The 27,970-nt window shown below is 50.1% G+C and overlaps 1 protein-coding gene across 1 annotated transcript in view; it reads left to right on the forward strand.

The window, feature by feature from the left end:
* The window catches only part of myo16 (myosin XVI), a 74,683-nt gene extending 46,713 nt beyond the window's left edge, over window positions 1–27,970 (forward strand). The window contains 14 exon segments of the mRNA XM_047047675.1: window positions 180–391; window positions 1,529–1,609; window positions 2,912–3,117; window positions 7,571–7,673; window positions 8,634–8,730; window positions 9,144–9,349; window positions 9,351–9,397; window positions 11,455–11,822; window positions 12,175–12,821; window positions 12,823–13,423; window positions 15,759–15,923; window positions 16,062–16,147; window positions 19,403–19,487; window positions 24,711–27,970. Coding sequence (XP_046903631.1) covers window positions 180–391; window positions 1,529–1,609; window positions 2,912–3,117; window positions 7,571–7,673; window positions 8,634–8,730; window positions 9,144–9,349; window positions 9,351–9,397; window positions 11,455–11,822; window positions 12,175–12,821; window positions 12,823–13,423; window positions 15,759–15,923; window positions 16,062–16,147; window positions 19,403–19,450 — 2,867 coding nt within the window. The 3' untranslated portion in view covers window positions 19,451–19,487; window positions 24,711–27,970.

Raw genomic sequence — 27,970 nt, forward strand, 5'->3', positions numbered from 1 at the left:
CACATACACACACACACACGCAGGTTTGAAAGAACCCATTGTGCTCGAGAGCAGATCCACATGTTGTCCTCTGCTCTGCCAATTCCCCTACGCTGATTGTTTACACACGTTCTAAGTCCTCTTTCCTCCCTCCTCGTTCTCCTCTCCCTCCACTCTTCTCTCCGGTTCCCCCTCCACAGCCAGTGAGAGTGTGCTGCTGCAGCAGCTGTTCCGGTCCAAACTGACCCAGACCGGTTCCCTGGTCCCGTCCCAGTCCAGACCAGGTCTGAGGGGGTCCAAAGCTGCCCTGCTCCTACGCAAAATGACCTGTCCCTCCTCCTCCTTCTGCTCCTCCTCCTCCTCCTCCTCCATCACTGCTCGACCTTCCCGGAGATGCCAGGACCTTTCCAAGGTGCACACAAGCATTCTCTCTCCCTAATGCTCATGTTGAGCTGGTCCACTTTGTGCCCATAACCTGAAAGGGTCATTCTGACCTGTCGGCTAGCAGTTTGTTTGTGCATGTTTGTGTGTGTGGTTGTGGGTGTATGTGTGTGAATATAGAGGGACGACAAACATCTTTAAGTGTTTAAATGAGGGTTGTTTCCCTCCAGCTTCAGTACAGCCTGAATCAACCAGCCCCACCTCTGATTGGTGGGGCCTACATGGGGGATCGACCAATAGGGAGGGAGGGCTGGGCCATGTGCGTGTATGTGACGCGGTCAGGCGAAAGCAAGGTGTTCCGGTCGGAAAGCAGGCAGCTGTGGCTGTGGATCGATGGAAAAGCAGAACAGAGAATATCTGGAAAAACCACAGGCTCATTCAGATTGCTTCCCACCACAGGGCTAAATATAACCCTCTGAGAATAGGCTTGTTTGTCCTGACCTGATAGAAACACACACACACACACTCACACATATGACGCACACATACACTAACATACACAATATGTTATAAAAGAGTAGTTACATTTGAACATTCTAAGAGAATACTACAACCCTCTACTCCTAAGCTTCATCCCACACACACACATGTGACCTGTTTTCTCTATCCAGGTCACTGCATGCTGACTAGTTGTGCATTGAGTATTTCTTTTGCATGAGCACATGTATGAGTGTGCGTATGCATGAATGTGTGGATGAGTGTGTGTCTATAATGTACTGTCCTTTGGGATGTCTTCTCAGACCGTAGACCCCTGACTCTGCTCATTAAGAAAGGAGCAGTGGTTAACATAAGACCCCACCCCCGGGATGAACAGGACATGTACCAACACTATAATATGTTGCTGGAAGACTGCAAGGGGGGGAGGGGTTAGCAGAGTGTATATTAGCAGATAAAATACATATATCTCCGTATCTCGTTAAAGGATGATCCGGGATGATCTAAACAGATTTGGGTCAACAAGATGCATTACCGTTTACCTTCGGACTAACAGCGTAGCTTAGCTTTTTCTACATTTCACCTCATTCGACTCCCCTCTCTTTATTTTGTATACATTATGTATTGTTCTCTCTCTTATTTAATGCCGCTCTCTCTCTTTGTCTCCTCTTAGATGTTGAAGAAGAAGGGAGCAGCCTCCTTCCTCCAGAGGCTGGAGAGGTGCGGTCCCATTATGGTCGCCGTCCAGCTGAGGGTGAGCGGACCAGACCATAATCGCAACCACGAGTGGGACCACACTTCCTTTCACAAGACACGGTCAAAACCTCGGCCCCACCCGTACATCGAAGCTAAACACAGACCCTTATTCACGCTCCTATTGCCTTCTCCTCGCCCAGACCTCGACATGCACTGTTCTCACCCGCCGGAGAAGACACAGATAACCAACGCCATTCACGAGGAATGCGTTGTGGCTGTCGGAGCTGAACCCGACCGGAACCGCGGGCCCTGGCGGGTCACCACAGGCCCCTGTGGGCTTTGCTTGTGACATAGCTTTGGTGCTGCCTTCGTCTGAGCTGCGGTTAGAATGATGGCAGTGTGGTGCAGAGCAGTGCTGTGGGACCGAGAGTCTCCGGACTCCCACTGAAAGAGAGGGGGAGCGTGAAGAGGAGGGGGGAGAGGGCGGGAAGAGGAAAGGGAGAAGGAGAAGGAAAAGGGGAGGGAGGGGGTTCGAGGTAGAGGGAGACAGAGAGAGGGGGGCTGAGAGAATGAGAGAGAGAGCGAGAGAAATAGGGAGAGGGAGAGAGGGAGGGAAGGAAGGAATGAGAGTGAGGGAGAGGGAGAAGAAGAGAAGGAGTGAGAGAGTGGGAGGGAAAGAGTGGGCCAAAGAATGATGCCGTACCGAGCCATGCATAAAACCCAGTGGAGATGAATGAATGAACAATGAACAACAGCCTGTGTGAGTGTGAACACGCGCACGCGTGTGTCTGTGTACACATGGATACAGTAAGTAAGTAGTTGACGTCACGGCTACACAGTCCGCTTCTCAGACACACTCTTGCACACATGCTGAACAGGGAATGACGTCTTTAAGGAGTGGTAAGAAACGTGCGCACGTCCATTCTGTGTGTGCGTGCGTGCATGCGACCAGCCCAGTGCCAATTGGCTGGGCACAAGAAGCAAGGTTACCCCCACACACCCTCGACAAGGCAAAGGGCTCTTTGTAATTCTGGTCCCAACAGGGGCAACACACCCTAACTCATCAGACAACTTCGTCACACACACACACTCACAACATGACCTCACACTTGCCCCCCCCCCCCCCCCCCCACCCCCCCAACACACAGAGACACACACACGGTACGACTATAAGGGATTCTCATTCCGTAGTGCCTCATAGAGCCTAAAGACACCACATCCCAGAGGCACCCGGTGCTAAGGGCCACACCAACACCTGCACATGATAGAAGAAGACCCTAGGGGCAGACACATTCAATCACATGGAACGGAGATACCAAATGAACCCCCCCGTCTCCTCCCCTCTGCTCCCTCCTCTCAGAACTCCCTCTCTGAGCTGGTGGGCAAGCTGCAGGCGTGCACGCCTCACTTTGTGGAGTGCGTGCGTCCCAACGGCGGTGGCGCGGCCGACGCCTTCGACAGCGTCCACGTGTCCAGCCAGTTGCAGTACGTCGGAGTGCTGGAGATGGTCCGCATGATTCGCTATGGATACTCGGTCCGCCTGCCCTTCAACAGCTTCCTCAGCAGGTTGGTATACGAGTAGACGAGGCCTAGTACCGAAGTACGCTCATCTAGTCCGTGACTCTAGACCTGTGGTTCCTGTTCCACCCGCCCCTTCGACAGTAGGTGTAGTAACCTACTCGTGGTTGTGCCCTACAGGAGCCACACACCTCCTGCTGTACACACTCTTACTGCTAATGGAGCTTTTAGGCTCTAAGTTCTCTCTCTCTCTCCCCCTTTTTTTTCCCTCTGTCTCTCGATCTCGTCGTCTCTTTATCTTTTCATCTCTCTCTCTCTTTCTCTCTCTCTCTCTCTCTCTCTCTCTCTCTCTCTCTCTCTCTCTCTCTCCTCTCTCTCTCTCTCTCTCTCTCTCTCTCTCTCTCTCTCTCTCTCTCTCTCTCTCCCTTACACACACATATCTCCTGTCAGGTCAGTGTGACCTAAACTAAACGCACAATCCTGGAAGCAAAAAGTAACTTCGGATGACTCTTTGCCACATCTAAATGCGGCAGAGGTGGTGCTCACATGCACAAACACATGCACACACGAACACACACAGATTGCCAAAACTGACAGGTCACCGTGACCCTTTCAGTTGTGGGCACAAAGTGGAGTAGCTCGATAGGGGCTTAAAGAGCGAGACGACTGCTGCGGACTTCTTTGAGCTCGGCAATACACACTTTCACACCTCAGCTTGGCACACACTGACACACACACGTACACACGGACACGCTTCTTGGAAGTGTCAGAGCATCTTTTCTGCCGTGTTGGAGGTTCTTTGTGTCACCTGCTAAACAGCTTCATTACAGACTTTTCGTCCTGTACAGCTTGTCCCTTCCCTTCGTCTTCTTTTCTATCCGTCTCTCAGCCTTTATTTCTTAGATGGACATGTTTTTCTCTTAGAGAGAGAACATCTAATGCTTCTCTCTCTCTCTCTCTCTCTCTCTCTCTCTCTCTCTCTCTCTCTCTCTCTCTCTCTCTCTCTCTCTCTCCCTCTGATTCTCATTCGGAGAGTCTTTGGGTAGGCCAGAAAAGGAGATTGTTGCTCTTTGTCTCTCTCTCTCTTTCCATCCCCTCCCTCCATCCACCTCTCTCTGCTGGCGGATGGGGGGGATTACAAAGGACCTTCCTGACAGATAATGAGAGAGGACACTACTGACCACATGACTTCCCAAAAGTTTCCACTACCTCGGAGTAAACACCAGAGTGCTGTCGGAGGTCCTGCCAGGGCACACTCACACACACACACCTACACACCCTCACACACACACACACACACAGGGATAACTTATGAGGGAAATATTGACCTGGCTTTCCGTTTAGGTGATATGTGTCTACTGACGGATCATGAAGGTATACGCTAAATGACTCGCTTGAAACTGTGGGTGCAATCGTTGACAGTCGCGTTGTCTGCTGTTCAACCCTACCTACCCCGGGGAGGAGATTTAGAGGTAGCGTGTGAACAGTGGTCAAACAGCTGCCTGACCGACTGAGGGGACACGAGCAGTGTGTATGCCTGGACAGCTCTATTGTATTTTTTGATGGATGTGCTCTGTTCCTTATTGTTGGAGCTGTAATGGGAGAAAAAAAAAACGGTTTTGAGATGTGTGTGTGTCAGCAGGGTGCGTGTGTGTGTCGGTAGGGTGTGTGTGTGTGTGTGTAGAGGCGGTTGGGTGTTTGGCAGGACGTGGGTACGATGGCTTGTCAGGTTTGCATCACAAAGATGGACCGCTCAACAGAGAGAAAACTGTCAACAACAACCGTGTGTGGGTGTGTGTGTGGTGCGCGGTGCACTTGTGTTCGCGTGTCGCAGCGCAGACGTCAGTAGTGTATATGTTGCGCTGCCAAACAGCCTATTGACACACGATACAGATACAGACGCGTGGTACTTCGAGGAACATCACCGTGCGTCTGCACACCACACCTGCCTGTCGTGTGTGTAGATGCGTCTCTTAGGTACGTTTGAATGGGCATCGGCGTCGGCGTGTGGGCCGGCCTCTCAGTATGCCTATAGTCATTACCCATGTGCGGCTCTTCGGTTTCTGAGTCAAGGCTATGTTTACTTAAAGACTTAAAGAGAGGAGCCTGCCAGACACAAAGGCCCCATTCACACACACCTGTTGGCCATTCATGCCTCTCTGCATACACACAGGCGCACACGCACACACGCATGCACAGGCGCACGCGCACACTGGGCCACTGGGCCGCGGTGAATGAATGCAGAGATGGATGGAGGAATGGAGTGTGGGGGCGGGGGCACGAGGCGCCGTTCACAGAGAGCTCCGGTTCTATCCCTCTCCTCCTCGCTTTCTGTCTCTCTGGCCCTTTTTCTGCCATTATCTCTGACTTCTTTGCTAACTCTCTCTCTCTGTCTCTCTCTCTCTGTCTCTCTCTCAGACGCTTTATCTCCTTCTCTCTCTTTCGAAAAGACCCCTGTCCTTGACTAATCAAGATGACAGCCTAATAAATCAATCCCTGATCAAGAGCTCACACAAACACACACACACACACACATACACTTACACACAGACACACTATGCAGGGCCCTACACTAAGTCATGGTGACGCCCGAGGCCAATCTTATCGAGTAGGCTGGTTCAGATGATTTACGAGCAAATCTATTTTATAGTTGCTTTTATTTGTCTTTTATGATACAGTTGTTGTTTTGTGACCAGGTTTATTCTCCAGTGGTGCATAAGGTCAGAGTAGACCACTTGAACCTTGGTCTCTGTAAACCCTCTGGTGGAACCCAGTAGAACCCTGCTCTCTGTTCCTTATCTGGCTCTCCTCCTCTCCTCGCTCTGTTCCTCTCCCTTTCCTCTCTCTCCCACTCAATTCCTCTACTCTCCCTCTCCCGCCCCCCCCCGCACCTCTCTTTCGACCTCTTCTTATTTCTCCTCTCCGGTGCTGCGACATGCATGAGTCCACAAACAAGCATACATCTTCATGGATCATGCTTATCGACACGAAGGCACCAGGCGAAGATGGTGGATAAACGCTCTCTTGCTTGAATGACCCAACCTCATATTCCTACTGTGTTGGTTCTCCACCATATCCAGGCATGGCATTAGGACTGCGTTTGTCTCACCAGAAAACCCTGACAGACATCTTAGCTTATTTAGGTGCAGCTTAGTTGGAGAAGCGTCCATCCCTCAGTTAGCCCCCGCTTTCCTCCTTCCTCAAGCCTGCTTATCCCTTCAGCAGTTCCCCATAGCTATGGTTCGGGTGATGAGACGATAGCCACGATCCTGGCTCCCACAGGCTGACGTAGCGTCCTGACAAATCATCTTTACATGCTTGAAGATGAGGGGGGGATCAGGGTGGGCACTTATGTGCCGGTCACAGAGAGACCAGCACACCACTCCACCCCACCTTCCCCTAAGCCCCAGTTGAAGCTCTTATCACTGTAGACACCCCTAGTCTCTCCGGTGTGATAGTAGCCCCTTGGGTCTTGTAAAGTCTGTTTCTATCCATGGTTTTCATATCCACACAGAGAAGGTCAGGGGTTTACAGAGTGCCTTTGGCTTTTATGGCCCCTAGAGAAACCCGTCCGTTCTGCATGGGCCAAGGCATCAAGCCGGAAGGGGCCCTGTGCTGAATCGAAAGGCACCTCTCTCACAGGGATATCTGGATAGGACCCCTTCAAACCGCTTCCAACCCCTCCGAAGCACTCTCGGCGAGACACTCTCTCAGAGACACACTCAGAGTCTTTGTCGCGCGCACAAACACACACACACACACGAGGTGGATGACGCACACGAGTGGTTTTATATCTCCAGCCATCTGGTGAGGAGCCCCGGCTCATTGGACTGGGGTATTCTGTGACATCATCACACGGGAACAGGTTTACCCTGCCCCATCTCTTCACCTCCCTTGTTGTTATAACCAGTCGCAAGCAGCCTCCTGAAGGCCCACACGATGACCCTCCTCTAACGAGTCCTACCAGTGCGTGTGCCTGTTCCCGTGTGCTCATGTGGCCGATGTTTTTCCGAACCTGCCTGACCACAACACTGACCCTCTCTGTCTCCCTCCTCCCGCCCCCCTAACACATCTCTCCAGTTCAAAACAACCCCCCCCCCCCACCGCCCCCGCCCCTCACCCCCACGGTGAGCAGTTGCCCCAGGCAACACCAATAGCAGCAGATGTTGTCGTTCTGGCCTGCCCATAGACCCCTGTTAACCTCTGACCCCTCTGGTGCATGAAAGGATATAATCACCGGGTTTGCCTTTCAAATGCACAGGTGGTGGCATGCTAACATTCTTACGCTGCTTAAAAAAAATGGCGTCTCTGTTTATATGCGTCTCTCCCTGTCTTGGTAACTGAAATCAGTGGGTTAGCTCATCTGGGTTGATATTCTGTCTGTCTATAGCATACAGAAGTAGTGTCTATTGTACTTTACTAGAGGATTTGTGTTCTTGTTTACGTTGTGTGTGATGGTTCGCGTACTTCCTGTGGGCTGATTCCTGTTTCCTGTCTCTAGGTTTAAAGAGCTGGTGGACACCACTCTGGCAGACAAGAGGAAGTTGTCATCGGAGGAGAAATGTTGCTACATACTACAGCAGTGTAAACTCCAGGGCTGGCAGGTGTGTTCCTCCACTGCCTCTCTCGTACTCTCTCTCTCTCTCTTTCTCTCTTTCTTTTTTCTCTCTCCCTTCCTCTCTGTCGCTCAGATTCACTTTCCATCTCTTGCTTTCAGTCTGTTTCTCCTCCCTCTGTCTCGCCCTCTCTCTGCACCCCTGTTTTCTCCCCCTCTCTCCCCTCTTCCTGTCTGTCTCTCCATTCTCAATATAATTCAGTCACAAAAGATGTGAGGAACTATTTCCCACGTCTGAATTCCAATAGGCTCCTTATTTAATGCTGCCCCATCTGCCCGTCATCACCATGTCTCATAACAACACACCCCACTAACCCTGAAACACAAACACACACACACACACAGTCTAGGGTGGCCCCCTCCCCCCGCTGTGCCTCCCAGACTGCTCTGCTGCTGTTGTGTCTGAGAGTTGGTGACCCCCAGAGGTCACAAGACCCCCGTCTCGCAGGCACCCGCACACGCTCACGCACTCCATCACAATGCCAGCCAGACACTTTCTCACACACGCCCCGCCCCCCCACCCGCCCCCGCACTCTTTGTTGCGCGGAAGAATGAATGGTGCGTCTATTGGAGAGTGTCAGCCAGCGGTCTAAACACCTGTCTTGCACGGCAGCGTACAACCTCACGACCCTACCCCCCCCCCCCCAACCCCAACGCCCGCAATGACCCCGCTGTAGGAACAGCAGGCCATCTGCACAACAAAATACACCCCGATTCCCCCCCCCCCCCCCCCCCCCCCCCCTCAACAACACACACACACCCTCCTGCTTATTACACACCCTTTCTGTCTTCCACGTAGCACTCAGGCACAGTGACTGCAGAGCCGAGGTTTTCAGCTCAACCAACAGGTCACAGGACGAAGGAAGGCCATCAGTGGTGTCTGACAGAAGCCTAAAGTGCATCCTCTTTCTCTCTTTTGGTCTTTGGTCTTTCTCACTGTCTTTCTCAGATGGGGAGCAGCAAAGTGTTCCTGAGGTACTGGCAGGCTGACCAGCTCAACGACCGCTGTCACCAGCTTCACAGGAAGATTGTCACCTGTCAGAAAGGTACCCCAGCTCTGTCTGACACTCTGTCCTGTGTGCCAGTGTGTGCAAGTGTACAAAACTAGGAGTGTTTATATGTGAAAGTCTCTCTCTCTCTCCCTCCCTCCCTCCCTCCCTCCCTCCCTCCCTCCCTCCCTCCCTCCCTCCCTCCCTCCCTCTCCCTCCCTCCCTCCCTCTCTCTCTCTCTCTCTCTCTCTCTCTCTCTCTTATTTGGTTTGACACATTGCATCTTCCATCACTTGAGTACATGTGTGTAACCATCCCCTCCTTATTTCTCTCTCTCTCTCTTTCTCTCTCTCTTTCTCTCTCTCTCTCCCTCTCTTTCTTTCTCTTTCTCTCTCTCTCTCTCTCTCTCTCTCTCTCTCTCTCTCTCTCTCTCTCTCTCTCTCTCTCTCTCTCTCTCTCTCTTTCTCTAGTGGTGCGAGGCTGGCTGACCCGACGGCGCGTGAGTCACGTGCTCTCCCAGACGGACGGCTGTCGTGTCCAGCGGTTCCTGCAGGGGGCAGAGGACCTGGGCCTGCAAACCTACGACCACCTGGTCATCCAGAATGCCTCCGACATCTCCCGCGAGAGCGATCGCCTGCGCTGCCACGGCAACGGTGTGGGCAGCAGCCCACCGCTCGGGGGAGAGGCCCGAGCCGGTGGGCAAGGAGGAGGAGCCTGCCAAGAGGTTAAGGACCGCCCCCATCTCATTAGCGTGCGTTTGGTGCCCGTGATGTCTGATTAATGGTGTCATTGAATCCATGTGGGACACTGGCTTTAATAGCGCATCATGATTGATGGCTGGATAATGAGCTGAGCCATCAACATGCGCTAGTGGTGCAATGCCCTGCCTCTGCAGTACAGCCTCCCTATGGTGTTAATCAACCTCCACTTTGCTTAACCTCGCTGCATACAAGCCTGTAGCTGTGGCTCGTATGCAGCGTGCTATGGCAGCGTGGGTCTCTGGTGCTCGGAGACAGAGGGAGGGAGGAACAGAAGGAGACAACCGGACACTCTGGAACATGAATGTGGTCCTTTCACAAGATGCTACCGCGCCGAAGACAAGGGAGCGATTGGCTTGTTTTGACGACAACAATGCTTTTCTTGTCTGCTACTACTTACAGTCTGCTGCAGGAGACCGGCGTGCGCACCAACCAACACACACACACTCATTCATTCATTCATTCATTCACACACAAACCTACCTACCCACACATACACACACACACAATTTCTGCCTCTCTTCTGTGTGTCCTTCTGCCTGTAACAGTACATCTGGTGCTGGCACTAGATGCTAAAGGGGAACAGGTGAAGGGGACAGAGGGGGGGACGGAGGGGGGGACGGTGGGGATCCCCTTTTTCTAATCTCCAGTTTTCCCTCTTTATTCCCCTCTCCTCCTCTGTCCTTAGCGTCGTATGCACTTGCTTATTCTGTCATCGTCACGGGGGGATGGGAAAGCAGTTCGCCTGCTGGCTTCTGTGTTTCTGCGGGTGTGTGTGGTCAGGATGCCTGGGATGTTATTGGGAGAGAGTCCAACAGATGTGATGAAAGGGAAATACACACACATACAGTATACACACAGAGAGCACACACACAAACCACTATATTCCCTTTCATCCTGAGGGGCCAACTGATGGCTTCCCCAGATTAAAAGAAAGAATAAGAAGCTACGGATGATCTCAGTATGCCATTAGCATGTTGTCAAATTAGCACATGCAGATTAGACTTCAACAATACGGATAGTAGAAAATGAGCAGCTTGTTCTGTGTTGCTTTTTGTCCCCGACTCTGTTGTGGGCGCCCTGAGTCGTCAGCAGGCCGACGATGGGCACTGGTGTTGCTCTGATGGAGATGATAATGTTACGGCTCTCGTCATATAGCTGGGAGCTTTTTGAGAGGATGATATTTGTCTCAGGGTCTCGTGTACATTTGCGTCCACTTCTGGTGTATTTGTTTTAGAACGTGCGCGTAAAAGCATGGCGAGGTATGTGCAAACATGTCGCACTGAGGTAAAAGCGCAGACTGCCTGTCGCGGGAACTGAAAATGCCAAATTGCGCTTTTTAGTGTCATGCATATGCATTCACGGGAGGGTCGAGGGGAAAGTGGGAGTTTCCCATAAAGAGGTGGGAGAGGATGTGTAAAATGCACCTAATTATGTGTTCCGCGGTATGTACAGAAACCGCCCGTGAAAGTGTGCCTCTATTTTGCGGTGAAAATTCTCCACCATAAATCAGGATGCGCATATGCCTCCTGGTGAAATGTCAGCACTAACCCGAGCAAGACGAAGACATAGGCCAAAGGATTGTTGCCACTAGGATCACACTTTTTGAGTTGAGTGAACACAAAATTATTTAGTGTGCACTAGCCATGCAATATTACAGTTACTGGAAGAAATCAAAGATTACATTACAAATATTGGCATCAGGAACAGTCATCGCTGTTTTGACTTTGGTGGCTGATCCATGATAGAAAGAGAGAAGGAGGCCCATTTAATGGCGCGTTTAAATGCTCGCAATGTACGGTATAGTGGGCGGAGAAAGGCGCTGATTACCCGATGACCTGCAGGTTTTCGTAAATACGAAGTATCACGGCGTGCGGTTTCTGCGTGTTGGCCATGGCGCTAATAAAGTTACGTTTGCAAATGTACGTACATGAAGCCCTCAGTGTCATGTGTCGAAGACCATGGAATTGTGTAGTGGTCGTGTGTGTTTTGCCATTTGGGTCACACTTCTTTGTCTCTCCAGAGTTGCGGAGAAGACTGCCAGAGCAAATGAGGGCAGTCGGACCATCCGCCACTTCCGTTCCAGCTCCGTGCCTATCCCCCTGACCATGGAAAGCTTGGTATATCCCAGTGCCAGCCCATCCATCAAGCCTGCTCTGGCACAAGCGGGTCATACCACTGAGGATGGGGGAACGGGGGGAACCTTGTCCTCCCCACGGAAACAGCCTCCCCCGAAGCCTAAGAGGGATCCTAACACACGTCTGAGCGCGTCCTACGAGGCTGTCAGCGCTGGGCTCACCCTGGGTCCTAGAGAGAGCCCTACCCCTGAGGGTTGCGCATCCCCTTCTGCCAGCCCCCCCAAAAATCAGCTGTCTCCCACAGACCCCTCAGGTACATATCAAATCCAACCTTTCAGACCCCCATGTACACAGACTCAGATATTTTCAATTTTACGGTTGTATAGACTTTGATGTCAGTTCTACGGTAGTATAGACTTGGTGTCAGTTCTACGGTTGTAAAGACTTGGTGTCAGTTCTACGGTACTATAGACTTGGTGTCAGTTCTGCAGTAGTATAGACTTGGTGTCAGTTCTACGGTAGTATAGACTTGGTGTCAGTGCTACGGTAGTATAGACTTGGTGCAGTGCTACGGTAGAATAGACTTGGTGTCAGTGCTACGGTAGTATAGTCTTCAGCACTCTTTTTCTGTCTGCCTCAAATGGCTGTCCTCTCCCTTTCCTCAGCCCTCTCCAAGCCCCGCCCCCACAGCGACGACTACACCACCATGCGCAAGGTCCCGCCGCCCAAGCCCAAGCGCAGCCCCAACACCAAGTTGAGCGGCTCCTACGAGGAGATCAACGCCGTCTCCCTTCACCTGCAGCTCCGCCCGGCCGACGTCAAACTGGCCCTGCTGTCCCGCGTGGGAGGGCTGGGGGCGTCGATGCAGCGCGCCGCCTCCATGGACGGCCCGCGGGGGGCGGCGCTGGGCCACGGCCAGGACGACGAGGAGGACGTGTACATAGAGATGGTGGGGGCCCACCCTCGGCACCCTCGCCCGCCCTCCAGCCTGCAGGACCCGTCGGAACCTCCCAACAGCCCGCCGGACGCGGAGGCCGTCTACGAGGAGATGAAGTACTTCCTGCCCGAGGACGGGGCACTTCCCGTGGGCACCGCGAGCATGGCGAGCAAGCTGGAGGCGCTCGGACTGGGGGCGTTGATGGGGATGTCGACCAATCCGAGCAGGGAATGTAAGCGGGTCGTGGTTGGGGTGACTGCTGCCGTGGATATCCCCCTCGTCCTGAACGCTGGGGCGGGGCTCTCGAAACCCGCCCAGTGGAGAGAGGGAGGGTGTGACATCCCCGCCCCCTTCCCCAACCTGCTCCCGCATCGCCCCCCCCCTCCTGGTGTTCCCCCCTTCCCCAGTGACCTGCTCCCCAGCGTCGGATGAGTCCCCCCTCACCCCCCTGGAGGTGAAGAAACTGCCGGTGTTCGAAACCAACCTGAACTACCCCGGCGGGGGGCCCGACTCCCCCATCTCTCCCCAGTACTCGCGCCAGAGAGCCGACTCCTCCCCGAGCCTCTCCATCCTCATGCCGGACAAGTCCACCCCGCCTCTCACCCCGCCTCCCCCCAGCGCCCTCCCTCCCCCCTACAGACCCCCCTCCCACTTCCCCTTCCCCCCCGAGGTCAACTTACTGTCTCTGACCCGGGCGGCATCCGTCACAGGCGGGTCGGACTCGTCAAAGCCCTCCTCCTCCAAACCCTACTCCTCCTCCTCCTCCCACCCGCTGGGGAAGCCCCCTCCCTATTCGCCGGTGAAGTCGAGCCGACCCGAGCCCCGGCGGGCCCACTCCTGTTCCTCTTCTCCCCTCCTCTTCAACCCAGCCAATGGGAGATCCCTGACCAGCCCCCTGGACGAGCTCAACACTCTGTTCAACTCCGGGAGGAGCCTGCTCAAGAAGTCCACGCCTGGACGCAAGATGAGGGACGGAGGTGAGACCCGCGCGCCCTCGCGTGACGGTATTTCCCGCACGCCGACTCATGCACGCATACATGCTGACGCATACGCCCAGGAATTCAGCTCTGTCTGTCTCTATCTCTCCCTCCCCCCTCGGGTAGCCTTTGTTTGTTATAATTACGATTGCATTAGAGAGTGTGGTCTTCTACAGGGATTTACGATGGGTTGAACCTAACCACACCTGGCCAACGCCCCATCCTGTGGGGGAATCCTTCTGCTGTGCATGCGTGTGTGTGTGTGTTCCTTGTTGGAATTTGGGTGGTTGGGGTGTAGCAAATGACCTCCACTTTCATGTAATCATTCACACAGTCCCAATCAAGGTATCAACCATGTTCATGTCTGATGATTTATTGGGCTTTTGGTGATTACCTCTAAGGGGTGGGGGCGTGTAGATTCATCTATGTGTGTGTGTGCATGTATGTGTGTGTGTGTTCTCTTACAGCTACAGCAGCATAAAGGATAAGGCACCTAAAAGATCATTATGTATCCGTAATAGCATGTTTTAGGGCACATTTTGCTGATTACCTCTTCTTTTGAAAAATTGTTTTGGTATCTGTGGAATATATGCCCTGAGCATTAGGGTACACTTTGTTACATATTGACCAATTGTGCTTCAGCAAGATTGGGCCCAGTGTTTGTGAATGTGTGTGTGTGTCCCACTTTTTCCAAGCCATCTATTATGTTCTCCTGTGTACTGGCCTTTAGACCCCATATAGCTACATGCTGGCATGCTAACGAGCTAGCTCAGCCTTGCAAGCCTCTTTATGTAGTGCTGGGCATGATGTAGCTATGTGTGTTCACCAGTGTAAGGCTGCCACACAGCTAGCTGGGACCATGATGTAGAGGCTAACCTTTGTAGAAGGAGGGCAGCAGAATTTATCACATACGTTGTTGACAAGGTGACAAGGGTCTCTAAGCATACAGATTCGGGAAAAGAATCATATCCATATTTGAATTGGTGTGGTATATCTGAGTTTCGTAGCTTCAGATCATCACATCCTTCGAAAGTAATAAATTGTTAAAAGCATGTCGGCCACTGCACGCATCGTCATAGTAACAGTTCGTAATCATGCCCAGCTACAGAACCAGTACAGCCACAATACAATCTATCCTCGGAGGAGCGGAGGGCACTAAAAACTAACAATGACATCGGTTCTCTGGCACACGTGATGAAAACACACACATACACGCGCACACACACACACTCGCGGATGTGTCCAACTTGTCAGTACCCCAACAACCTGATCGGTGCGACTGCTGGCATCATGGAAACTTGTCTGCGTGCAAGAACGGGGGGGGGGTGGGGGGGTGGGGGGGGGAGAGGGGGGTCACGACCCCCTGCGGTTATTCTGGGGGAAGAGGGGCAGTGGCGGGAGGGGGCGTCTGATCTGAGCAGGGGGGGGGAGATGCCAGGGGGCTTAACGGGCCCTTCGGCTTCCGTTCTGGCCGGCCTGAGGGTGACACCTGAGGCTGCTGGGAGGTCGGGGGTTAGGGGTGCTATCCCAGATATCCCTGTGAAGAGCAGCTGTCCCTCCCTCTACTTCCTCCTCTGGGGAGATTTGGGAATGTCACTGACGCAGCAGGGAAAGGGCCTAGCGGTAACGGGGCATTCCCAATCCTTCCGCCTGGAGACAACCGTAGCCCCGAACCGCCCGATCACATCGATTTACCACCGTATCTCACTTGTTTTTTGGAAACACACACACACCCACCCACATGCATGAGCGTGTTGGGATCGAATGCGTCATCCGCACGCCCTGATTTGTTAACTTTCTTACACACACGCAGACACACGCACACACTTTGTTATGTGGAAGCACGCTAGTGGTTAGGCTATACATAGGAGTCTCGTGGTCAGAAGTCACACATTCCGGATCAGCACACACATTTCCACCCCACAGACACACACACACACAGACACCACTGGGAGAGGGGTTGGTCCAGGTCGTTCGGGGTCACTGTCTGAGATACGTAGTCCATGACATCACTTTCCGAAACAGCACTGGATACACAGTGTTGGCCCCTCCCACAATGTTTTCCAATGACCAGCAGTCACATCAGTATCAATACGTAACATATTCTGCTTTTATTGTTTCTATTTAAGTTTGTATCTCATTGCAAAACAGACGGGAAGAATTACACTTTTTAGTTTGATGGAGCAAAAAATGCTTTTTTACTTTCTTTTCATGCCTTATCTAGAGGAATAGTGTGGGGTGGCAGCCTAATTAGGATATAACAAACGACCTCATGACTCTCTCTGTCTCTCTTTCACTCCGCCCCCCTCTCTCTTTCCCTCCCCTCGTGTCTCAGGGTTCAACTCAAACATCAACCTTCCTGGGAGAGAAGACTCAGGCTCGGCCCCCACATCCCCATCCCCTCAGCTACAGGACAAGAATGCCAATAACCACTCCCCCCACTCCCCAAACCCCGCCTCCATGGAGAATGGCAACCCTCATGGAGAAAGACTCTCTAACGGTACTTGTGTGTGTGTGTGTGTGGGTGTACAGATGTGTGTAAACGATTGCAGGAGTGTGTGTTTTTGCTCGTGTGCACTCACACGTGTGATTACTAATACTATCTCATGTACGGGACATGTATGTGTTTCATGTTCAGGGTGTTTGGAAGATGAGGGTCACTCCAAGTCCATGTCCTCCAGCTCCTCCTCTCTGCACAGGCACATGGACAGCCACCACACTCAGGTAAACACACACAAACACACACACCCACAGACAGTTATGTTCGTGTGGCTTCTTGTGGGGACTGAACATTCAGTTCCGCCCACCATCATACCTGTCAACACTTACAGTTTCCCCCGGGAGTGTCCCGTAGTTTACACCCGTCTCCCGCCGCCCTCCCGTTTAGTTATTTCTCTCGTGAAACTCCCGTCATTTTTATGGCCCAAACCGCGTTATATGAATAATCACATATTTGTGTGTATTTAGCCTGCCTCTGGTATCCCCCCCCCCCCCCCCGTTCTGAAGTCTCCCGGATTTTGGTACTCAAATGTTGACAGGTATGCTCACCATCCTGTTTTTCTCAACCCCTAACCCCAATCTTAACCCTAACCTTAACCACTACCTGAACCCAAAAGCCAAACTTGAACCCAAACATGAACTTAACCTAGCTCCTAACTAATTCTAACACTACGCTAACTCTAAACCATACCTTAAAAGTAGCACTTGAAATTGTGAGAGACAAGTTAATCTCCTCCCAAGTTGTCCTAGTTGTATCATCCTTGAGGGTGATAAAAGACTTCTGGTCCCCACAACACAGGATAACAAGGCCCCATGCAAACACACACATATACTTTGTCCTGGGTTTTGAGTTTCTGCTCCTTCCTGTACCCAAATGACCTCTCCCAGCATATTGTGTAACATGTACTCTTCATCTCAATGCCTAATTTACCGTCAGGTGTATGTGTGTATGCATGTGTGTGTCTGAGTGAACCAGGTGCAGATACTGTTTACAAGAGCCTCAATGTTGGCATTCCAGCACTGCCTTCCGTTCGTGGATAAGAAACACTGCCAGCTTGTTTGCCGTGCTCTCTCTTCTCACACACACACACACACACACACACAGACAAGCACACGGGATGTTTATAAGACATGTACCATTGGTTGAAGTTTTGTTGTTTTTCAGGTGGCCTGAACCTAATATAATGGTTGGCTGTTAATACACAAGCTTTCCCAGGTTCCGTCGCCCATTAAAGTGTATGGTTACATGTACGTGGAGATGTTCTTTGCCCTCATATAAACACATAAACACACACTCCCTACAGGAGATGAATCAAAAGCATTGTTATCAAATGGAAATCGTAAAGTGATCTGTTTCTAAACACACACACAGAAACACACAAAGCTAAGCAATAGGTACGATTTTTTCTATGAAAGAGAAATTATTTGTCCCCATAAAGATGTTGTGTTCAATAATGAGGTCTTCTAAGAGTTGTTTCAAAACACAGACAGCTCAGTGCTGTGTCAATAAATAAAAAACATTGGAGCATGTTGCTACTTTCCAGCCATGTGCTAGAAAACCTGTTCCTTTCCTCCTTGGCTTATTTTGTGAAACCACTTTCAATCAAATTCAAGATGGAGGAAATTGAGGATACTGAGGAAAGAATTGGGGGCACTGTTTCTCATATTTGAATCAAGTTTAAAATGTTACCTACTGCAGCTTTAACTTTTCTAAGCAGGTTGAGAAATATTTTATGGGGCACAATCCCTGCTACTGAGAGAGTAGCCAATCAGAGCAGAGGTAGCTGTGGTCTGTAACATGAGACGGGCAGCAACAACTTTCTTTTCCTGATACACTGGCCTGACCACATGCCCTCTTTTTCCGTCTCTGCATTTCTCTCTTCTCTCTCACTCATCACTCTCTCACTCTTTCTCTCTTTCCCTCTCTCCTGTCTTTTTCTGCCTCTCTTTTTCTTACTCTCTCTCTCTCTCTCTCTCTCTCTCTCTCTCACTGTTTCTCCATCTCCTCTCACTCTTTCTCTCTTTCCCTCTCTCCTGTCTTTTTCTGCCTCTCTTTTTCTTACTCTCTCTCTCTCTCTCTCTCTCTCTCTCTCTCTCTCTCTCTCTCTCTCTCTCACTGTTTCTCCATCTCCCCCCCTCTCTCTATGTCTCTCCATCCATCCATCCCTCCCTCACACACACACATACACACACACACACACAAAGGTCACATCTGCCAGCTCAGAAGAGAAAATCTCTGTATGTCGGGGAGGTCAGTGGTCACACGGTGGTGCAGGCAGCATCCCTGCTGCTGCTGCTCTGCTCTGGTTTGGCCCCCAGGTGCATGCAGGAGACCCAGTCTGTTGAATCATTGATCAGACGTCTCGGGGAGGTGAGGTGAGGGGAGAAGTCGGAACGGTACGATCCGGTTTCTGTCCGGACGCCATAGGGCACGGTATTCTCAGGAGATTAGTGGAAGAGAGAAGGTAGGCACACAACGTTCCTGCTCCCAGGGTGGGTTAATGGAGTAGAACTGTCTCCTTGTTCCATTACCGACAGGCTCCCACACGCACACACAATCCCATAAACACTTACTGTACACACACACTCGCACGCACGCACCGATCATTCCTGCAATGCTTAGGAGATGCCCTTCTACTCCTTTGTAATGGAGAGCAGGGTGTAAAGTGGCAGAGACACCAGAAAATAGGTTTGTGCAAGTGTGCGTGTGTGTGTGTGTGTTTGTGTGTGTGTGTGTGTGTGTAAAAGATTTATGCCTCAGCTAGTACAGCGCATTCTTACTGAAGTAAGAACATCTCGTGACACTTAGGGCTTTTAGCTGTTTTGAAGTCCATTCTAAGTATCTCTTAACCCCTGGTCTTCTGCTCCCTCTCACACACTGTTCTTCTCACTCTCAATGTCCTCCCTCGGCATACTGCTTTCAAACTGAACGATACTGAGGAGGCCCCGGAAGTTTCTCAGCGGCGTGTGACAGAACCCATGGCATGACATTCATTGAACAGTCTGTTATTACGGGACCACAGAGGGACCTTTAAAACAAGCTCACAAGAGTGTCCTCTTCTGAAATGTATTTATTCCCTGTGGGCTGTAATGTGGCAATTCTCTGTATTCGGTCTTTCTTTCTTTCTCTCTCTCTGAGAACATCTGATGCTTCCCTTGCTCTCTTTCTCTCTCTCTCTCTCTCTCTCTCTCTCTCTCTCTCTCTCTCTCTCTCTCTCTCTCTCTCTCTCTTTCTCTCTCTCTCTCTCTCTCTCTCTCTCTCTTTCTCTCTTTCTCTATCTATCTCTCTCTCTCGCTCTCTCTCTCTCTTTCTCTGTCTATCTCTATCTCTCTCTCTCGCTCTCTCTCCCCCCCTTTCTATATCTGTATCTCCCAGTTTCTCGTCTCAATGCTAAAAGGTTAATAATGTATCTTTATATCTGTGTGTATATACATGTATATATATATTCATGCACATCCCTCTCTCCTCTCCTACTCCAGAGAAGCCATCTGAACTTCTCTCCGTTTGGAGCGGGGGCCGCCCTCTAAGACGGGGGGGGGGGCTGCTGTCAGACAGGGGAACAGGGTGAGTGTGCTCTCTCAAACCTTGCTGCTCTCTCCCATACACCCACCTCTGTTCTTCATGCTTGCACAGCCCTGCTTCCTACTACTAGGGTGGCTTTAGCCTCGGATCGAGGGTTAACTAAAGGGACTTTGAAATAGAACAGGGACGACAGTAACACTTTATAATAACTGAACACTTAAAAGCATTTGCAACTGATTAGTTAACAGTTAATGCATCTTTCCTTTATAACAAATCAACAATTCATTGTTAAGCATTGATAAAACCTTTGAAAAATATTTGTTTTACGATTATTAGGTTCATTTATGACAGTAAATTCATTATTGGTAAACCATGATTTATACATTATTTTGATATATACCTTATGGAGCTTGCAGTTAAAACAAATCTCAATGCCAGAAAAAAGGGTGTTAGGACAAAACCATGTAACTAAATACATTTTCAATATATGTTTGTAAATACAAAAGATTTACATTTTTTAAACAAATATATTACACCATTAATACCTTACCACGCTTGCAGAGGTTTATTTTTATTTTTAATCGCCTTCAGGAAAGCCAGGCTTTCTTTCTTGGCTTATTTTGTGAAACCGGCCAATCTAACTCAAGCTGGAGGAAAGCATGGAATTCCTTTACATATGCTTTCTAAAAGGTATGTAAATAGTTTATTAACTATTTACAGATTATTTCTAATAATCTCGTGTACCATTAACCTAACTTGAACTTCTTCACCACTGGGTTGCAACTCTTTAAATTCTTCACGTAGGCATGATAAACCAGTCTACAAGGTTTAATATGCAGTTTGCAAACATCTTGTAAATTGCCCCATTAATCATAAACATTTGTATTTGTAACCGTTTTTATAAATGCTTAACATGGTGTAAAACAAACACTTTGTATCAATCCATGCTGAACAAACACAGGTGTACAACAATAACAGGGGCGTTGCTAGACTCAAAGCCCTACTAGGACACAGGCCCCTCATTACTCATATCACTTTTTTTTGCTTCCAAGCTTGCTACATACAAGAAGCGTGCAACACAATGCACTGCAGCGCTAGCACGCAAGCCAATACCGTTTTTGGAGCTTCATGTAATATAATATGTTGGACTTGTGTTGTTATTCAGTTTGAGTCAAAATGAGATGGTCGGTAGGCCTGTTATTCCGAAATGTTCTTTCATTTCGTAATGTTTTCGTAGCCTACCTCGATTCGGACTTGTGTGCCGACGTTTGTGTCGCTGCAGTGGCTATTTTATCACAGAAGAGCGCGCCGACATGGCATTCTGCGGGCACGCCTCAGCTTGTGTTTTTCAGTCGATTTTACAAGAGTTGATTCGGACGCTGCGTACATTTTTTCCGGGATGATCAATCTAAATGAATGCACTGACTAATACCGTAAATTGTTCAGACTCAAACTTGAGATTTTACTGGGGCGCAGCCGATTTACACAGGGGCACGCGCTCTAGTAAAAAAGGGTCTAGCGACGTCACTGAACAATAATATGAAAAATATAAGAACAATAAAGTTAAAAAACACAACTGTATCCATCCAGTTAGACACAGTAATGTATCTGGGGTAGATAGCTAGTGTATATACCTGAGGTAGATATTGGGAGTAGATTGAATATCTGAGCGGGGCAGTGAGAGTTGGTGAGCTTAGAGTTGGCACCATGCCGTATGGCAACAAAGTGTGACCCCAGGATGAACTGGAGATAAGTAGCTTAGGAGGGAGGAGGAGGGGCCAGCCCAGTCCATACTGATCTTGATCCTGATCCTCTCTCTTGGTAAATAGCCCCTCAAAGACTGACATGTTTGGAGTATGTTAATCACATGTTTGGGTGGACACCATCATTCTCAACTCCTCTGTTGTCCTCGAATATCCGTGGACCACACGCAAAAGCATACACCCTCTTGACCCACTAATATTTACTCTCACTCTCTTGAACACTCTCTTTCTTTACCCCCTCCCTCTTTCACCCTCTACTTTCCCTCAATGAACATCATCTTTACCTTTACTCAAGATAACTTTCATATAAAACTCCTGGTTGATGAAACGGAATATGGATATCAGTCCCCAAGGTTTATCAGTCTCAGTATGTCCCTGGGTTGCAGTGTAGAAAGACAACTGTTTATCCAACATACCCTGAAGAATAGCCATGTAGACAGACATACACTTTAGATAGACCATGTAGACAGATAACTATTCCCCAACAGACCATGTATACGGACAGACCATGTAGACAGACAGACCATGTAGACAGACCCAGAAGACAGACGTTGTTGAAAAACCTGGTCGACAAACACCAAAGATAGACATTGTAGGAAGACATGTAACCAGGCTAGAAAGCTGCAGAAACACTCCCAGCAGGTGACCTAAAATGACTCCTGTACCGTAGTCGTGAAGACATTCTTACAGACCTATCTTTCACATGAGATAGAAGAAACTCCGAGAAGGTCCTAACCTTTCCTTCAGGCAACAGTAGCGCCTCTGCTATTTATATTATCTATCCCCATGTTTAAACTCTGCTCTTTGTAGCCAGAAAACAATAAGAGTTCTGAGAAGGGCTGCAGGAACCTTGAGAAGCAGAGGGTCGTTGCTGTGACGTGTCGGACTGTGGGAGACAGACCTGGGCACAGACGTCACCAGGAGTGGTTATCTAACCCTGGGACCCAGGGCCATTAGGATGACCTCACTGAGGAAAAGGAATGCTTTTCTGCTGGCCTTGCTCCAGACTAGGTTGGTGTAGGATAATGAGATCAGGGGGGTGGAGAGACATAAATGCTTCGATGAAAGGAGGAAACAGAGAGAGAGAGAGAGAGAGAGAGAGAGAGAGAGAGAGAGAGGATTAAGGAAAAAGGGGAGGAAGGATAATGTTTAATTGGTCATGAATAAGAATGTGTTCTTGTTAGGACACTGGTCTTCCGTTAAAAACGTTTTTGTTGTGGGGTTTAGTGGAGTAAATGTTGAGGGGTTAAATGGAACTGTGATCCAATGAAAGGGGACTGGGGGGAGGCAGTGTGGGGGAAGGGGGATTAGGATACACTCTTAAGTCTCCCGGAATGGGTGGAATTCATACAGTTGTGTGTGTGTCTGTGTGAGTGTTGGTGCATGCAGTTTTTCCAAATCATCTTCTGAGATGTGTGTATGTGTGTTTGTTTGTCTTGAATGTTGCAAGTGTGTCCCACTGGTTTCTCCAAAATCACTTGAAACCCCTGAGCTTTTCTTGTAAAACAGCTTGATGACACACATCAACACCCCCTAATGTCTCTCTCCCTGGCTCCCTATTTGAAAACCAGAATGGTTCAATGCTTGGATTTTTAATTTGAAAAGACTATGTGGTTTTCTGTGGATACAGTTAGACCCAGGAATCACCCAGTATTTTGCGTGAGGCGGAAAACTACATGTGACAATTATGTTTATCCTCCCATGCCCCTTGTTACAGTTTGACCAGTCCAGAGTGTTCCAGTGTTATTGGGTTTCTGCCTTCTGGGTGACCTTAGAGGCAAGAGACAAATGTCCTCAGTTCACCCTTACCATTTAGTTGTCAGCCAAGAATGACCACTACTCATCCTGGATTATCATAATATTACCATGTCATTACCATTCTATTACCATGACATTAAAACGAATTGTCATCCATGTTTGCATGCTACATGCTAGTTATTGCTAGCATGGTTGTGTGTATAGGAGTACATATATACATGTCTCTGTCCCTGGGACTGTTTATTTGGATTGAACAGATTATTGTTGTATTCGTCCAGTAATGAATGGGAAGTGTGAACGTGGCGTGTAACTCAGTTGCTTTATCGTGACAGATCTGGTTGTTTGCGGGGCTGTGTAGCAGTAAATACATGACCTCATCATCACAACAGCGACCCATGCCCAGATGTGATGATGTCACAGTGCGGCGTGAGACATCAGGAGCCGTCTGACACACGTCAGTCTGTAGACTCTCTGCACGTGTTTGTGTCTCCCCAGTATGTGCTTCCCTGTCCCTGGCGGTGTGTGTGTCGTGTGGCAGCGGGACAGTGTGTGCCTGTCTGCTGTTCCAGTAGCCAATGTTCCTGGCGTCAGTGCTCAGAATAGCCTGGCAGGGAGGTGTAAATTATGGATTAGGTCGCTCAGCATTGTGCTGGTACAGGCAATCAATTTGTGGGTGTTTGTGTGTGTGCCTGTGTGTGTGTGTGCGTTTGTTTGTATTCGTGCGTGTGGCCTGGATTCCTGGAGTGCGTCACCACTGTATTGTATGCCTGGTGTTGAGCGGGGGGAAATATTGCAGTATGGTTTCCTCCGGCTTTCTTTAACCCCCCTCTCAGAGAAGGAAGAAATTGGAGGGAATCACCCCCCCGATTGACACTAACAATGTGTATGCGTGTGTCAGGGACAGGAATGCAGGTGCCCATTTTGCCATCCCCTTGTCCCATCCAAACACACACTAGTGTGGATGAGAGTGGCTCTGTGCCATGGCTGGCATTTACAGACTGGGGAGCGATCGGTCGTTCCTGACTGATCGATCTTCCAGGTTACTGACTGACTGATGACTGATGACGTCCTCGATCCAAGACTGGCGTGTGTCTGAACCCCCCCCCCCCCCTCAGCCTCTGCTCACTCTATCACCTCATGGTCGCCCCTGTGAAGGTTGATGTATGGCCGGTACTTCAACAGGGTATGGAAATAATAAGTCATTATAGCTGTTGGCTGTCGAAGGAGGGGAGCCCTCACCGTCCGTTGAGTTGGCGGCTGTCAGTCATGTGGTGAGGGAGGCTCCAGAGACAGCCAGTTTCCCCTTGCTTCCCTCGATGAGAGTGGAGCCAGAGGGGAGCTGGCCCTCTGACAGCCCTGCAGGGACGATGGCTAGGGGCTTCCATCGGCATGGGGGACCAGGGGAAGATGACGGCAACAGGGAGCCTGCCTGTCTGTCACATCTAATACAGATCTTTTGTTGGCAATCGGGAGCCCATGTTGACATTCATGCCGACTTCCCCTTCGTAGACGGAGAAATGATAGAGAGAACATTTGAGATGGCGTGAAAAGAGATGGTGCTAAAAGGGGAGAGATGTTAGAAAGTCCTCGAGATGGTATGACTCTCCAGAGAGGTTGTGACGCATTAGGGATGTCGAGTCAAAGATAGTGGTTGAATCCTCTCTGCGAATCCTCTCTTGATTCGATTTTGACAGTTTTCTCCCCTCCTCTTCCTTCTCCTCCTCCTTCCTCCACCCTTCTCCAGATGATCCAGCGTCTGCGGAGGTTTGTGGAGGAGTGACCCCCTGGGGGAACAGCTGCGATTGCACCAGGTGCAGTGTGAGGCACGGGGCTAACTGGAAGCATTGGGACCACCCCACCCACCAGAATGCTTTGGACCAACCGGAAGGCCTCCATGAGAAGGGGGAGGCGCCTTCACGATATGGATGTTTTCTTCAGACGCATGAAGCAGACCTCCGTATGTCGACACCACACTTTGAAACCTACGACTCTGCCCGCTGTCAGCTGCTGCTTCACCCCACCCCCTCTCCGTCCCCCCCACACAACCCCTTGAAGCTTAGCTCTCCCCCCCCTTCCCTCCCCCAGAGCGACAGCCATTCTTCAGGGAGGAGAGGAGAAGCGCACCCGAGATGTTCTTTCACAGTTTAGACATGAAGATAGAAGTTCCGCCGTCGTCTCTGTGGACATGCCTAGCATTGGGAAATGACTTCCCGTACCTAACCCATGGTGCTGACCACATACTGTGGTACCCTGTGATGTTCCATGTTGCCATCTCTGCGTGGGAGTCCCAGCTCCCCCAGAATGCACCTCTCCCATGTTTACAGGTGACCTAGCGCCTCTTCTTCATCTCCTGTGACGGACCTCACGGTCGCTGCTCCGTTACGCCTTTGGTAGATCAAAATGCTTCAGGTACAGTGCATTCCTGGGTGCAAATAACATCAAATACTAGCACTGCACTTCATTTAGTACGCCCAGTACAACGGGTGCGATTGTACAATCGCAGAAGTATAAATGGTGACATAAATCGAGTGCGCCTCAAACCCATACGTGTGCGTTTGACCCAGCCCTCCTACCGCTCAATCTGAGTCTAACCCGACTGATAGGCTCCAGGTGCCACCGTCGCCTTAGCGACCAGGGGTCGGGGGTGAGTAGAACCATCAGCCATATCCCAGGGCGCGTTTCTTTCGTCCCCTGTTACCTGCCGCCTGCCTTTCACTTTAGCACAAAGACGCAATTCACAGCTCTCTTTACTGTGTTTTCATGAGGAGGGATTCTGTGTATGGTGAGGTCAGAATGTGTTACTCTAAGACATACCGAGGACCCACAGATATATTTGACAGCATTGAGACATTCATGGCAACACGCACACACACAAACCACACGCATAGTGGATGACCACAGTGTCACTTCTACTACTCAAGATCTCTCCATGACCCTATGTCGTATGTGTCAACAAAGGCGCATCTGACTGTGGTCCAGACTAAGCACAGGAACGTCTCATCTTTACTGTAGCTCCTAACAGCAACCAAGGAGACCATGGTAATAGCCTGCTTAGGCTGAAGAGCTCAAGGCTGGACTCCTGATTACCAGAGCTCTCCCATGTACAGAATCCCCCTCAATCCATCTCCAATGGAACCATACCCCAACCTCGCCATGCAAGCACATAAAAACAACCCCCTTCATTCAGCTGCGTCGCTCTGAAAGCACCCACAACCCCCCTCCGCTTCTTCAGAAACCCCTGGCCCCTCCCCCGTCCACCCCAGCCCCTCCCCCAACCTCCAGGGGACCAGAGGTATTGCCATGGTAACCTCCCTGTAAATAGTGGGACGGCGTTTTAAATGTTAGAGGTTTTACTGTAGCAAAAAAAGCACAGAGAAAAGGCAGGGTAGAGAGGATAGAAATATGGTGAATATTATATGGTCCAGATTCAAGGAATGTCTTGGGTTCGATGCAATGACTGAGGCAAAGAGAAGAGGTTTATTTTATAATGTGACTATTCTTTTCTTTTTCTTTGTTTGTCTTCTTCAGAATGATTGTCTATTGATATCAAGTTCTTTATACTGTATTTATCTTGTGCGTTTCCCATGTTGATAACTGCTGGTTTACTCCTGAGAGGCAGACGTGTTTACTATGCCAGCCAGGAAGGTTGAGCGAAGGTGTATTGCACAATGTTGACGTGTGGTATGGATGAAGGGGGGTGCCGTGGCCGCATCTCCACACCCAGGTGTCTCTCTCTTCAGGCAGGCCGATCGGAGCAGATCACCGTGTCATGGCCCCAGACCTGGAGCGTCGATAGATCGGATAGATTTACCCCGTTCCCCGATCCTTCATCACGATGACGTGATTGATCTGGTATTTACAAATGAGCCATGCCAACCCTCCGCTTGGCCTTCCATTAGCCCTGCTTAACAGGAGAACGCGTGTGTCGTTCACTCGCAACACTAAAGAGGCACACAAATATACACACGCGTACGAACGCACCTGCTGACGCACACACGTGTTCTCTGAAACACATATGTACCCTCACACACACACACACACACACACACACACACACACACACACACACGCAATAGAGACTGATTGACATCAATAATCCTATAGACCTTGAATCCCTGAGAGTGGCAGCCACGCCCAGCACCCTCCAGCCCACACCAAGGTGGGGAGGTCTTCCTCTATACAGGGTCCTAAAAAAAGTCATGTTCATGTATGCTTAGTGGACGTATTCATCCCCACCCACGAGGATTCTCTTGAAACGATGGCGAGAAAAAAGACCATGGATTGTTTTTTTTGATAGAATTTTAGACAGTTAGCAGTGTGTGACCCTGCATGACTTGCTGTCAGCTCCCCCGCCCCCCCCCCCCCCCCCCCCCCCCATCCCGGCTGTCGCCATCAGGCTTAATGATGTGAATCACTATTCTCACCGCACTGTGAATCTGCCCTGTCTCTCACTGCCATCCTGCCATACTGACCCCCACCTGGCCAGCTTACTGACACCTCCACCCGCCACGATACTGACACACCAACACCCCCACCTGTCACAACACTGACACACCCCTCCCACTAGCCCACACTTACACCAACACACACACACTCCAGCTCCAATGATGCACAACCCCCAATCCCCCCACCATATTTTCATACAGAACTAACAAACTGCCATTTGTCATTCCAAATCAGGAATCTGTGTGTACTAGTGTTCCTAGGTCAGTCCCTGGATCAGGTGTGGTGCTATGGCCAGGCCAGATCAGGCATCCTACTGATCCCAGACCAGACCATGTACAGAGCCGACGGGAGAGCTAGGACAGCCTGGCTGTTTCACTGCCTCTCATTGTTGTTGTTGTTTTAAAGTTTCCCATCTTTTGTACACAACCTGAAGCCAGTACCATTTGATCTGCATTCATATGTGTTTGTGGAAAAAAAGAGAAGTTGTATGTGTTTGTTTCATATATCATTGGCGATGTTTTCTAAATACGTGTACAGCAATAAAGAAAACGGTGTCCA

This window comes from Hypomesus transpacificus, chromosome 23 (genome assembly GCF_021917145.1).
Source record: "Hypomesus transpacificus isolate Combined female chromosome 23, fHypTra1, whole genome shotgun sequence".
NCBI lineage: Eukaryota > Metazoa > Chordata > Actinopteri > Osmeriformes > Osmeridae > Hypomesus > Hypomesus transpacificus.